At 47.1% G+C, this 15,147-nt stretch overlaps 1 protein-coding gene across 8 annotated transcripts in view; it reads right to left on the bottom strand.

Annotated features, from left to right (window-relative positions):
• Positions 1-102: 102 nt before the first annotated feature.
• The window catches only part of OFD1 (OFD1 centriole and centriolar satellite protein), a 54,318-nt gene continuing 39,273 nt past the window's right edge, over positions 103-15,147 (bottom strand). For 6 of the 8 annotated variants that reach the window (XM_080794811.1, XM_080794815.1, XM_080794814.1 and 3 more), the window contains 9 exons: positions 14,989-15,100; positions 12,713-13,315; positions 12,088-12,211; positions 7,645-7,745; positions 6,533-6,643; positions 3,617-3,774; positions 1,144-1,290; positions 540-607; positions 103-246 (listed from right to left, as the gene is read on the bottom strand). In XM_080794811.1, the coding sequence (XP_080650937.1) occupies positions 204-246; positions 540-607; positions 1,144-1,290; positions 3,617-3,774; positions 6,533-6,643; positions 7,645-7,745; positions 12,088-12,211; positions 12,713-13,315; positions 14,989-15,100 (1,467 nt within the window). In that variant the 3' untranslated portion in view covers positions 103-203. Of the gene's footprint in view, positions 247-539; positions 608-1,143; positions 1,291-3,616; positions 3,775-6,532; positions 6,644-7,628; positions 7,746-12,087; positions 12,212-12,712; positions 13,316-14,988; positions 15,101-15,147 lie in introns of all 8 variants that reach the window. The other 2 variants (XR_013966282.1, XM_080794817.1) reach the window with 2 other exon arrangements.

Here is a 15,147-nt window from a genome sequence, read left to right as displayed (position 1 = left end):
AAGCCTGAAAAGGAAAAATTCTAAAGAGGTGTTACCTGACTAGATGATTTCTGGTTTATACACCATGAAACCAAACAAAATTATGAAAAACAGAATCGTATAGGATTACACATAAAATTTTTATTGAGAATTTTGTCTTGTTACAAAGAATTCATAGGCCATTAGTTATATTATATGGGTAAGATGTTGGACAGCAAACATGGTTACCAAAAGTCATCTGTTTCTTCGTGAGAAAAGCCCGTGAAACTAAATTAGGGAAAGATAAAAACAATTTTAATTTATTAAATTCTTGTCGAGTTTATTCAGGGATCCTTATAATGTTCGCATTCTTTCTCTGTAGGGTTTCCGTCCTCGTTTAAAATTTCTCTCGGAAGCAATTTCACAAATTAAAAAATGAAACAGATTTATCTTTTTGAAGTCCTTAATTTTGATTGTTTCACTAATTTCTCACAGGGAGACTCAAATATCTGAACATTTCCCTTGGCCAACACCGGCAACGTAATGGTTTGTGTAGGAACACCGCACTGAGGAAACCATACCTTTCGTCTTTGTCGCTAGATGGCAGCGTGTCCACTTCTGAGGCTTCTCTGCCAACTTTCTTCGAACTCTGACACAAAGAGGGAAAAAGAATTCTGAAATTACGTATGTATCAATCTTATTCAACACTCTGATTTCTCTCAGGACTAGTCTGAGATATAGATGCAATTCAAAAGTCTAAGAAAGAGGTGACTTTTAGACATGAAATTCAGCAAGCACATCCAAAAAACCTATCTGGTACCCATTCTCAACACCCACGGTGTGACGGAAATAAAACACCAGGGCTTCGGACAGTACTCAGGCATTCATTGTTCACGAATAGACCTTCATTATGGTCTTTCTTGTTCTTAAAATGATAGACATCCTAAACTTTTATAAAATATGACAAATCAAAACCTCGTCAATCTTCACCCAGGCAAAGCGAGGAAATTTTGTCAAGAGTCTCATGTATCAAAAAGACTCAGGGCTCTATCTGAACTGCGGGTTTTCTATGCTTCCACCTTTTGGGCTCCAATGGAGAAGGCAGATCTGGGTCCTACAGTTTTGGAACAAACGAAAGCATCTTGGCAGCCCCCTCCACAGAAGGCCGGTCCACAGCATCAGCACCTTTTCTGCCGTCTCCTGGTCTTGATCCTGCTGAATAATTTTCATGTATTTCTCCAAAGGATTTTCACCACAAACGGACTGGCCTTTCATTTCCTCAACACTGATTTCTTTTTCCATTTCAATCTTCAAGGACTCTTCAATCATCCTCTGTGGAATTACAGGTGCCAACACAGGAAATACACAAACACATTAAAACAACCTATAAGTGTTTAAAAGGGCACAATAATATAATCTTGGTCCTGTAAGTACCACCTGCATGCCAAAGAACTGGTTTTTGTTGAAGTCATTGCTATCAAAGGGGGACAAACAGGTCATCTCAATGAAGGAAGGCATTAATTTGCCTCAAGTGTCCTGTGCTTTACGCCAGATGAACCAGGAGTCCAAGGAACATCCATATGGAAGATAAATTCTGGTAAGACTCAGCAGGTATGTGAAGTGGCCAGAGTAACCCATGTGCCTGGGACCAGAAGCAGGACCAAGAAGGCCAGAAGAGAACCAGAGGAAGGAGGAGAGCAGGGGGGCCCCTGAAAGCCACTGCTGACCAGCAGTCACCTCCGCAGAGTTACCCTAGTTCCAGCTAACTGACATTGGATGTCTTCTTTAAAACCCATTTAAAAAGGGAAGACCTAGAGCAAAGCCAAGCCCACCTTCTTTACGGCTTGTTTCCAGGACCAGATGAGAATGCACGAGAACGAGCTTGCAAAAGCTCCCCGTTGCTGCTGAACTCCTAAGGTCTATGTTACACACAGGCTTTCTCAGTGCTCTTAAGCAAAGAAGACCGGGATGCCTACCGCAGGCTTTTAATACTAAACTTAGTAATAACTAAAATTTGCATGGCACCTCAAAAGACCCAAATAGCCAAAGCCATCTTGAAAAAGAACAAAGCTGGAGGTATCACAACGTCAGATTTCAAGATATACTACCAAAGCTATAGTAATCCAAACAGTATAGTACAGGCACAAAAACAGACACATAGATCACTGGAACAGAATAGAGAGCCCAGAAATACACCCATGCTTATATGGTCGACTGACTACAACAAAGGAGGCAAGAATATACAACAGGCAAAAGACAGTGTCTTCAGTAAGTGATGCTGGGAAAACTGGGCCACTTCCTTAAACAAAAATGAGCTCAAAATGGATGAAAGACCTAAATGTGCAACCCGAAACCACAGAAATCCTACAAGAGAGCACCAGCAGTAACTTCTCTGACATTGGCCTTAGCAACATTTTTCTAGATATGTCTTCTGAGGCAAGGGCAACAAAAGCAAAGGAAACCCCCCCCCCCAAAACAACAGCAACAAAAACCAAACACAAACAAAAACCTACTGGGACCACATCAAGATAAAATGCTTCAGCACAGCGAAGGAAACCATCAACAGAACGAAGAAAAACAAACTGAATGGGAGAAGATATTTGCAAACGACATATGCAATGAGAGGTTAATACCCAAAATATATAAAGAACTTACACAACACCAAAAAACCCAAACGATCCAATTAAAAGCGGGCAGAGGACCTGAATAGACATTTCTCCAAAGACACATCCAGATGGCCAACTGACACATGAAGAGATGCCCAGCATCACTCATCATCAGGGAAATGCAAATCCAAACCACAGTGAGCTCTCACCTCACCTGTCAGAACGGCTAAAGCCAAAGAGACAATCGACAGCAACTGTCGGTGAGGATGTGGAGAAAAGAGGAACCCTTGTGCCCTGCTGGTGGGCACGCAAACGGGTGCAGCCGCTGCGGAAACAGTATGGAGGTTCCTCAAATATTAAAAGCAGAATAACCCTATGATCCAGTAACTCCACTACTGGATATTTACCCAAAGAAAACGGAAACAGTAATCTGAAAAGATACACGCACCCCGATGTCTACGCAGCATAGTCACAACGGCCAAGAGAGGGAAGCAGCCCGAGTGTCCGCGCCTGGGGGAGTGGGTGGAGAGGGGCTGTACACGCGATGAACTAGTGCTCAGCCACAGAAAGGAAAAGGATGGGGTCTTGCCATCTGTGACAACACGACGGACCCAGAGACTATTATGCTGCGTGAAATAAGTCAGACGCAGACAAATACCATATGATTTCACTTATGTGTGGAATCTAGAGAACAAAACAAACGAATAAAGAAACAACAAACGCAAAACACCCAAACTCAAATACAGACAACAAACTGGTGGTTGCCAGGGAGGAGGGGGTAGGGAGTGGGGGAAATAGATAAAGGGGATTAAGAGGTACAAACTTTCAGTCATAAAAAGTATAAGTCACAGTAATCTGGAGTACTCCGTAGGGAACATAGTCAGTAACACTGCAATAATGTATGGTAAAAGAAATCCCAAACCAAACAAAGTTACCTGCCACTCCTGTGACTTCGGGACACATTAAGGACTCATGTCCCGGGGAGCGAAGTACTTACGGGAGGCGCACCAGAGGAAAAGCAGCATAGAGAATTTGTGTGTACTCAGCATTACCCGCTCTTGATCCAGTTTTTCTAGTTCTCTTCGTTCCCTTTCTAAGGCTTCTTGCCGCTCCCTCTGCCTTCTCTCTTCTCTCTGCCTGCGTTCTTTCACATGCTCTTCCCACACTTCTTCTTCTTCCTTCTGTTCTCCCATTTGTTTCTGATCCACGCCTAACGGGACAGAAAAGAAAGCGTACAAGGGTACGTAGTTTCCGGCATCGGATTTTTCAACTATACGCACGACTGCTTTGCAGGGGCCCTTGCCAAGGCCCAGGAAGACTCCGCGTGGTTTCTCATGGACTCCTGGCCTGCTCCATCTTCAAGCCCCCAAACCCACTCCCAGCCCTGCACCTGCCTTTTACTTTGCTAAGATGAAGACCGGTCACCCTTCAGATGAGGACTCTAACTGCCTCCCACGGCCCCCCCAATCGAAGCTTCTTATGCTCTTTGCTCACTTCCGCCCTTCCCAAGGCAAGCTGTGCCTCTGGTTAGGAGCCTGCCCCCAGCTTTAGGACTCAGAGTTAGCCGTCAGCCCCTCTTCTCTTCCCCAGCACTTCCCCAGCTCTTCCCCTCGCTCCCGTGCAGGCATCCCATCTCTCCTGCCGCAGAGAGGACGCCGCCACCACGCTCTACCGCCCCCTCCCCGCCAGAGCCAGCTCACTGCCACCTCCTCCAGGCTGATCCCCGACCCTTCCCACACCTCCTTCTCTAGGCCCGACCTCTCTGTTTCCTCACGCCCTGGCTTCTAACAGGCTTCCTGCCATCAACACTTGGAGATCCCACAGCCCTGGCTCCCTTCCTGGACTCCTCATTCCTGCGGAGGATTCCGTAATCATGCTTAATCACAGAGCATGCCTCCTTCCCCATGCTCTTCCCATGCTCTGTCCACTCGGCCAGCAGGGCTCACAGGCCCCTCCTCCTGCTGCACTGAGGGGCGTTGGCTCCATTTACCAGGGGCTGCCACCACCTAGTTAGTACTCTCCGCGACGCTGGTCTCTTTGCCTGCAGGCAACCCACCTTCACCACGTGAGCGCGCGTCACTTCCTGGATCTGCTCCGCACACTGTCTGCTCTGGGGGAGTCCAAACCCATAGCGGTTCAGGCTGACAATCTGTTTTCTTTCCAGACTTCCTCTATCACCGTAACCTTCACATTCGAGACCTGCCATCCACCGAGCGGCACGCCCACCATCCGCCGAGTACAGCCGCACTGGCCTCGCGCCACGCCCTTGCTTTCACGGCCTCCCTAACCTGAGGTGCTCCCTCCCTCCCCCACAACCTTACCTGCCACGCAAGCCCCCACTTAAATGCCACTTCCTGGGTGGGGTCCTCCTTACTCCTAAAGTCACACCTGGCTCCTCCAGCACCATGTTCACACACACACTTTGTACCTGCCTTGTCACAACCCACAGGCATCGGTCTTCTCTACTTGTATTCCTTCCGGCCAAGGACCGTATTTTCATCGGTTGTTCCCTCAGCTTGCGACACAGGCCCCCATGCCTCACATGCTGAATTCAACTTCAAGTCCACAGATGGCTGTGCTGACCTTCTCCTCCAGCCCCGGCCTCTAACCTCAACCTTCCCCAGCACTGCTAAGCAACGGTAAGCGCACAGGTTCACCATGGGACTTCAAACCTCACAGCCATGCCCTGTCCTAAGTCACTAGCAAAAAGTTAGTTTTACTAATAGGACAGAAGCAACAATACTCTCTCAATCCTGGTCATGAAATTCTAAGAGCGGAGGAGGCACCGACCACTTCCCTAAGCAGCGACGCAGCCTCCTGCCTGCTGGGGGAACGCGGGTTACTCCCCGACGCACCAGACTCTCACACGGAGCAGCAACCCCAGAATGAGAATGCTGTTTGCGAGCTAATTTAAACAGATGAAAAGGGCTGCTTCTTCCCTGGGAGGTGTACTTTGTAGCTGCCCAGGCACAATGAAACCGCCCTGGACCTTAAGAACAAAGAAAAGAAGCGTTCCCACTGGCACAAAGGTATTGAGCCTGGGGCCTTTGCGTCTCCCTGTGCACTCCAGATAAAGAAGTCAAACAACAATGTAAGCGACTTTCTCAATGATTGCAACGGAACCACACTACTTAACAGTCATTTAAAAAGCCATTTACTCTAATCTACGTTGTGTGTCCGAAACGGAACACCGGTCTGCTCAGTTGCTTTCCCTTATTCCATCGCGTTGTTGTTCTTCCCTCCTCACTCAGATCTTGGCCAAATGTCTGCCCATCAGACCCGCTCTCGGGTGCCACGGTCCCTATCGGTTATCTATCCCACCGGAGGTCCTCTATGGCCTGACGACTTCCTGACTCTCCTACTAGAAGCTCCAGGAAGCAGGGGCCTGGGCTGGTATACTGCTGTCTGCCCAGCCATGAGGAAAGTGCCCAGCAGAGAAAAGGCTCAATGAATCTCTAGCATCATTTACTCTGGAATTGGCAAAAATCAACCCTTTCCAAGTCTCATGCCTCCGTCAGCGACTGCTCACATTCCCAGCCGTGTCTCAAACCAAGAAACTGGTTGTAACAGGCTCTGTGGACGTTTTGGGGAGGATGTTCTCCCCGTGTTTGGAAAGGACCAGTAGCCAGTTTTACTCGAGGCATTTCCTTCCAACTCTGAAGCTTCAACACTTCGGTCCAAGGAGAAAAGGACCTGGCTGTTGGCTGAGCCCTGGAGCAAAGCCCCAAGCTCCCCACTACACCTTTCTTCCACGCTGGGGAGGGAGTGGGTCAGCTGGAGGAGGCAAGAGGAAAGACAAACCTCATGGCCAGTTTCCCTGAAACGTCACCAGCTTTTCTGTAGACTGAAATATATCAAGGTTTCGCTTGTCCTACTTTCTTAAGGCATGGAGGAATAGAAAACACAGTAAGATTCAGCACTACTAATTCGTTAATCTACTTTGTTCATTAAAACAGAGGAAAACTTACTCGGGTAGTGACAGGACACAGGTCTGGCTGCCGCGGCGGCATCCGCGTGAGGCATGTCGCCGGCGGGATGGAGGCCATCCGCTTCCAACTGCCTTGCCGCGCTCCCTGCATCTACACGAGGTGCAAACAAGCGTCCCATGAGTCCTCCACAGTGAGGGCAGGAGAAGGGAGCGTAGCGCAGTGTAGGGAGAACTCACAGTGAAGCGCTCGAATTTTGGCCCAGGCAACAGGGCCAGCTCTTTGCCTAGAGAACTCTAGAAGTCTGCATCGGAGCCGCCTGACCATGGTACTCACTTCTCCCAGTGTTGTTCTGCTTTCGAGAATTAGATTCCTTTATAAAATCTCATTGGTTCCCTAATACGAAAATCTACCAAGGGAAAGAATTCACCTGGCTTGCGGATGAATCACTTGAATTCTACTTGAAATCAGTGATTTAACAAACTTAGTCACAAGAATTTTAAAAAGCTTACTAAGCCTTATCATTTAAATGTTCAAAACCTGATACTTGCACACTGGCCATGAGGCTCATGAAGCAAAATGGCAGGTTGCGCAGAAATATAAAGACTGCCAAGCTGGAAAGAACTGCGGGCATGAGCCGCGCTATGGCTCTGTCCCACTTACCCTTCCGCACTGGGCTCCGGGGCATGGCCACAGCCAGGATACCAATTCCAGACTTACAAGCTTATATTATTTTACCTCCATTCTTGAATTTTAAAATTGGGCTTTCTAAATCTTAGGCAGTCAATGGGATCAATAAAAGTAACGGCATACTCATGTTCCATAAAAGGGAAAGAAGAATTCTTGAAAATCACTTATTTTAAATCTGAGGCAATCCCAAACTTGGTAAACTGAGTTAAGGACTCACTTACAGGCTCAGCTCCAACTCTGACATTGTGAGCTACCCTGAAATGCTTAATGGAACTCAGAATGCAGCCCTGAAAATCTTCGTGATGTAAAGATGAGGCAATATATCTGTATTTGTGGTTTTATCACAAAATAAAAATGTCATAATCTGTAACTTCTCTGCTCTTCATGACAATGAGTATGTTTCACCAAAACTAAGCTTTCTCCATTTTGAGCTTATAAAAACCAGTACTCGTATTTGAACTTACATTCGAAAGATGATTCAAATTCCTCATTGTCCTTAAGAGGAAGCTTGGCCGGATTTGAAAATTCACTTTTGTCCTGAAGCTCCATTTGTCTTTGACAAAGACTAGAATGGAAGAATAAAAGTCAAGAGCGTCAAGTTGTAGGAATATAAAATCCAAGAGCACAAGGCGATGAAAACCCTTTGGGACTCAAGAAAATGCTTTCGGAAAGCAGCTGTTCCTGGGCTCTTGGAAAATAAGAGCTGGGCTGCCGGGGGCACCTACCGCGCACCAGGCGTCCCTCTAAGCCTCTGGCTCGGTGACCCCTCAGGCCACCACACGCCACAAGACAGGCATTACCACCATTACCACAGTGCTCCTATGACGAGTTAACTTTCTCAAGAACCAGAAAGCATTTTTGAGAAACCCGAATTCTGCACACCCTCAGCACATGTCAGCTGAAGAGGTTATACTACAAGCCCATGTGCGTCAAAGGGCCCTAACTCAGCTTTCCTCCTGGCTTTATTACGACAAAGAATGGTATAAAACACCATTACAGGCGTTCGGATCGTAACAGGCACATGTGGCAGTTTTCGACTCTGCACAGTGTAACGGAGTCAATACGCTGAAGCCCAGACCGGAGCCCAGAACTCAGGAGCCAGCGGCTCCAGCCATGGGGACCAGGAACAAACAGGGGTCCTCTGTGTGACTCAAATTCCAGACTGGGCAACCCACTGCTGAGCTCAACACGCCCACTGCCTCCTGCTTTACCAATCGCACCCCAGGACCCACTGCCTGGAATTTATTTCAATGATCAATAAACTGGAACCTTATACGATCAGGAACTAGACAAGATGTCCACTCTTGCCACTTTTATTCAACACAGTACTGAAAGTCCTAGCCACAGCCATCGGACAAGAAATACAAGGCATCCATATTGGAAAGAAAGAACCAAACTGTCACCATCTGCAGATGACATGATTCTAAACATAAAAAATCCCAAAGACTCCACCAAACAACTATTAGAATGCATGGATTCAGGGAAGTCGCGGCTAGAAAATTCATACCCGGAAATGGGCTGCATTTCCACAGAATGATAACAAAGTAGCAGAAAAAGAAATTAAGAAATCAATTTCATTTACAATTGCACCAAAAAATAACACCTAGAAATAAACATAACTAAGGAGGGGTGCCTGGGTGGCTCAGTGGGTTAAAGCCTCTGCCTTCGGCTCAGGTCATGATCCCAGAGTCCTGGGATCGAGCCCCACATCAGGCTCTCTGCTCAGCGGGGAGCCTGGTTTCCCCTCTCTCTCTCTCTGCCTGCCTCTCTGCCTACTTGTGATCTCGGTCTGTCAAATAAATAAATAAATAAATCTTAAAAAAAAAAAAAAATGAACTAAGGAGCTGAAAGACCTGTACTCTGAAAGCTGTAAAACACTGATGGAAGAAATTGAAGATGACACAAATGGCAAGATATTCCATGCTCACGGATTGGAAGAAATAATGTTAAAATGTCCCTGCTACCCAAAGCAACTGACAAATTCAGTGCAATCCCTATCAAAATACCAAAGGCATTTTTCACAGCGCTAGAACAAATAGTAATACTAAAATGTGTATAGGACCACAAAAGATCCCCAAACAGCCAAAGTAATCTTGAGGAAAAACAAAGTGGGAGGTAGCACAAGCCCAGATTTCAAGATATACTACAAAGCTGTAATAATCACAACAGTATGGTACTGGCACAAAACCAGACACATAGATCAATGGGAACAGAACAGAGAGCCCAGAAAGAAACCCACACTAATATGGTCAATTAACAACAAAGGAGGTAAGAATACACAATGGGGAAAGGACAGTCTCTCCAACAAATGGTCTTGGGACAACTGGACAGCTACATGCAAAACAATGGAACTAGACCACTTCCTTACCTCCCCCCCCAACAAATCAACTCAAAAGGGTTAAAGACCTAAATGGGAGACCTGAACCCATAGAAATCCTAGAAGAGAGCACAGGCAGTAATGTCTCTGATATCAGCCTTAGCAACATTTTCCTAGACAGGTCTCCTGACACAAGAGAAACAAAACAAAATTAAACTGTTGGGACTACATCAAAATAAACAGCTTTTGGACAGCAAACAGAAAGCATCACAAAACAAAAAAACAACCTACTGAATGGGAGATTTTTGTAAATGATATATCCCATAAAAGGCTAATATCTAAAATATGTAAAGAACTTACACAACTCAACACCAAAAACACAAATAAAATGACAAAAATGGCCAGAGAACCTGAATAGATATTTTCCCAGAGAAGACCCACAGAAAACCAACAGACATGTGGAAAGAGGCTCAACATCACTCATCAGGGAAATGCAAATTAAAGCCACAATGAGGTATCACCTGACACCTGTCAGAATGGCTATAACCAGGGACGCCTGGGTGGCTCAGTGGGTTAAAGCCTCTGCCTTCGGCTCGGGACATGATCCTGGGGTCCTGGGATCGAGCTCTGCATCGGGCTCTCTGCTCGGCAGGAAGCCTGCTTCTCTTCCTCTCTCTCTCTCTGCCTACCTCTCTGCCTACTTGTGATCTCTGTCTGTCAAATAAATAAATAAAATCTTTAAAAAAAAAAAAAAAAAAAAGAATGGCTATAACCAGAAGGACAAGAAGCAGCCGGTGTCGGTGATGATGTGGAGAAGGAACCTTCGTGCACTGCTGGTGGGAATGCAAACTGGTGCAGCCACTGTGGACATTATGAAGGTTCCTCAAAAAATTAGAAACAGGGCGCCTGGGTGGCTCAGTGGGTTAAGCCTCTGCCTTCAGCTCAGGTCATGGTCTCAGGGTCCTAGGATTGAGCCCCGCATCGGTCTCTCTGCTCACAGGGGAACCTGCTTCTCCCTCTCTCTCTGCCTGCCTCTCTGCCTACTTGTGATCTGTCAAATAGATAAATAAAATCTTTAAAAAAAAATTAAAAACAGAAATACCATATGATCCAGTAATTTCACTACTGGGTACTTATGCAAAGAAAAGGAACGCACTAATCTCAAAAGATACGCGCACCCTTATGCTTACAGCAGCATTATTTAAAACAGCCAAGATATGGAAGCCACCCAAGTGTCCACAACTGATGAATGGTGAAGAAAATGTGGTGCATACATAGCTACCTAACGGGGTATTACTCAGCCATAAAAAAGGATGAGATTTTTGCCACTTGCAACAACACGCATAGTTCTGAGTATTATGCTAAGCGACATAAATCAGACTGAGACAGACAAATACCACGTAATTTCACTTACATGTAGAGTCTGAAAAACAAACGAACAAACAGGCCACTGGCTGGCTCAGTCGGTTAAGCACCCAACTCTTGATTTCGGCACAGGCCACGATCCCACAGTTGTGAGACGGAGCCCTATGTTGGGCTCCACGCTCAGCGCAGAGTTTGCCTGAGAGTCTCTCTCCCTCTGCCCCCCCCCACCACTCAAGTGCACTCTCCCTACAATGAATAAATAAAATCTCTTAAAAAATGAATAAACAAAGAAAAAGCAGAATCAGACCTATAAATACAAAACGAACAAAATGATGGTTGCCAGAGGGAAGGGGGTAGGGGGATGAGCAAAATGGGTGAAGGGGACGGGGAGGTACAGGTTTCCACGTATGAAATGAACATGCCATGGGAATAGAAGGCACAGCACAGGGAATACGGTCAAGGGCCAGTGTTGTAACACAGCAGTGTTGTACGGTGACAGGCCGAGCTCCAACTGTGGGGAGCAGAGCGTAACGTGAGCAGTCCACTCACTACGCTCTATACCTGAAATGAATGTAACATTGTCTGTCAACTATGCTCAAGTACAAAAAAAGACTGGAACCTTGTTTGTTTATATTTAAATGCCAAAATATTTTTATATGACTTTTTAGTGATGTGTGAAATTGTTTTTAAGTTTAAACTGAATTTGTTTTCGCAGATTTGGTCCATTTGTTTTATCTCCGTTAACCGGGTCTATTCTTTTTTTTTTTTCTTAAAGATTTTATTTATTTGAGAGAGAATGAGTGAGAGAGAGCATGAGAGAGGAGAAGGTCAGAGGGAGAAGCAGACTCCCCAAGGAGCTGGGAGCCCGATGCGGGACTCGATCCCGGAAGTCCGGGATCATGACCTGAGCTGAAGGCAGTCTCTCAACCAACTGAGCCACCCAGGTGCCCAACCGGGTCTATTCTGAAGTACGAAGCTGTTTACTGATAGCAGAGTGTAGATCCTACGTGCCAAGTTTAGCAAACAAATAGAAATCACTTCTTTACTAAAAAGAATGTTCCTCCCCACCCCCAGCCCAGGTAATTTAGATCATTCCCAAAGATCACACGTCATCTTACAACCTGACTACCGCTTCTATACTGCCACAGGAAAGCCCAGCAAGTCCAGGGTGAGACCCCGAGCAGCTCAGCAGACTCAGCTGAGGCCCAGCGGAAGGTGGTATTACCTGGCCTGCTCTGGAGGGCTGGGCAGCGGGTGGAGGGCAGCGCTGTGCCTGGACTCAGCAGATGAAGGCCGGGGCGTTCTGTCGGGGCAAGGACTGGGGTCAGCCGCATGGGATCGGCCCAGACCTAAGGAGCAGAAGGCTTGACTTTAAGAATTGCAAGGAGAAGACAGCAACATGGTCTCCAAACAGTTCTATTACTCTGACAATGAGTTCTACTATCCTTGTGAATAGCTGTGTATGACGCCTAAGTGATCTCACCAAACTAACGAACAATTCAAGCCCCTAAATGAAACTACAGTAGGAACAATAAAATGTACCCAACTAACCAGCGGTAAAGGGAAAGCCACTGTCGCTCTGCACATGTCTGCACGCCCAGGAAACTGCTAGAAAAGGACACTACCCCACCACTGCCCACAGCAACCCCGCAACTTAAGGGGGATGCCCCTATTAACCAGGAAAGGCAGGTCAAGAGAGAGGACACCAGTGCTGGGGCTCAGACGACCCCAGGCTCGGCTCCTGCTCCTTCCTGCCATCTCGGGCAGGCTGCACTTGGACTCGGGTAAGAGGCCTTCCGAGGACGAGAGCAAACCCAGAGCTTCCCGCAAACCTCCCGGCAGCCGCTCACCTTCCAGATACATTTCACCATTGAGGTTCCTTTTTGCTTTGGGAACGGGAGTGGAGGAGAGGCGTCTGGAGGCGGTGCCCCTGTGTGGCCGCGAAGCCACGCTGCCCGCCCACGCGTCCGAGGTGCTGCTCTTGTCCTCTTCGGGGGTGCCCACAGGAGGCTGCTCAGAGACAACTCTGTCCTCGGCACAAGTGCGTCTTTGGGATGAACTCGAATGGATGCTCTGGAGTGTTCCTAGCAAGTGCAGGGGTGGTGGGCTCTTGGCTGCTAAAGAGCTTTTAGCAGGGAGTTGACTAACTCTTCGATGGTAATCTTGGAAAGCTTTCTCCAAACGTTCGGTCTCTTGCTCTAGCTCTTTCATCCTGGCCTTGGTATTGGCTACAAACTCAAGGTCAGAATCGCGGGAACTGCTCTCTGTGCTTGCATTTGGGTAACTTATGATCCTTGGTATAACCACCATCGGCCTTTCCTGGTCGAGATTTTTAAAGAAATCCCTGCCTACATCCACATCACAAGGCACCGCCGTCTTGCCACTCAGTAGTCTGCTGACGGACTGCTCGATCAGAGACTGCTTGGGCTTGTGGTACACTTCGTTCTCGAGCGCTGCGGGTTACAAGAAGACCACGTGAGAAAGGACGGGAAAAGGCAGAGAAGAGAATTAAAATAGATCAAGATCATGATTTTTCAAAAACGAAAGGCGGTATTAAGGACAAGCTTCCACATTAGTTTCTGAAGCTGCAATCATGACGGTAATTATTAACATTTATCAAAAGATTATATGTACCTTTCATTATGCATGATATTACTTCACAATCCATTACACACAATTGTGAAATCTAAAAAGCTCTGAAAACTGAAAATACATTCCTAATATATTTGCTGGCAAAGCCCAACTGATTTGGTTGAAAAGCTTGACCTGAACCAATATAAACACATTTACAATCTTCACTTATTCTACTTAGCATGAATATTCATCCATTTGATTACGAAGTAATTACTGTGTTTCACTGCAGGATGCTACGCAGAACCCCCAGGGCCATGGCAAAATCCACAAGCCACAGCCCACGGCCTGAGTTTCCAATAAGGGAAGGAGGACATGCAGTCATGACAACGCTGTAGGCTAAGAACGCTCACTGCTCCCATTTTACGGATGGAGGGCAGAGACTACTGAGGCTGGCTCACACGGTGAGCAAGGTGGAGAGCCACTGGCACTGCCCAGGGCAAAACCGGCACTCAGGACCACTACCTCTCCTGCAACGCCTCCTTGAGGACGCCGCCGGACAGAGGCTCGCAATGTGCAACGCGGGGGTTCAAAAGGTTCTACCTTCTTGAAGTATTTTTCCTGATATGAGGTCACCAGAGTTCCAGCTGTGGGCAGTGCGGCGAACAGAATTATGGAGAGACAGTGAAGAGCAGGCAAGAGTAGAAATGAGTAAAGGGAAAACCTGTGTGGGTAGAAGGGAACAAGGGCCTAACCAGGACAGAGTGCGAATGGGATGGAGGGGGTTTCGGAACAAAGAAGCGAGAAAGCGGGCCCACCGGTAACACGGAGGAACCCGCTTTGCGCCTGCAAGCGGCGAAAGAAGGTGCGGAAGCTTCGGCGTCCCCGTTACGAAGTAGGAAGGGGCGGACGTCATGCACAGCAGTGAAACTGGAGTAAGAAAATGACAGCAGCAACCATCCCCTCGGTGTCATGTGTGTCCCAGGCCCCGTACTGCCACCCATCTCGCTTCATTTTCATCCACACGGCCCAGCGCCACTCCTAGCCCTATTACACAGTGAGGACACTGAGGCCCAAGGAAGTTCAAGGGAGTGTGCCCAGGGTCAGAGAACGGACTTCACAACGGGAACCCGAAACAAGGAGCGCTTGTGGACTCCGCTCACAGTGGTGCTTGTTTTTCTGACTGCCCTGCTTCTCGCACACGAGTACACATCTGCCCAGGGACACGTCACACCAGGGAACAGTCAACTGGTCTCTGCGGCAGGGTCACAAACAAAAAAGGAAAGCCTAGGTTCGGGATGAATCTGGGGATCTCTGTGTCACTACCACACCTCTCCTGAGTCACGGGGCATCTGTGAAAGCAAGTCACTATAGCGGAGGACCTGGTTGCTAGTCCTGAAACAGAAGTTTTACTTCTCAGCTGGCACATATTTCTATAACTCTTCCCCTGCTATGAGAATTACTAAAAATTCACTGAGTAATCATCATTACACTTTCACAAACATCAGAAGCTTTACACACACACACACACACACGTGTTAAAAATGTCTTTGACCTGTCTGGGTTTGCTTCAGTTGCAATTTCAAATCGGCAACCTGTATAGTTAACCTCTTTACGGAGTCGTCATAATCAAGTATCTGGGCCTTCAGCTGTGCAGAATGTTCGATCTGAAAAGATTTAGGGAAGGAAAAGAAATGAACATAAGACAAATCAC

This window comes from Martes martes, assembly GCF_963455335.1.
Source record: "Martes martes genome assembly, chromosome: X".
Lineage (NCBI taxonomy): Eukaryota > Metazoa > Chordata > Mammalia > Carnivora > Mustelidae > Martes > Martes martes.
The sequence above is the reverse complement of the archived record's forward strand: the minus strand, read 5'-3'. Positions and strand labels throughout refer to the sequence as shown.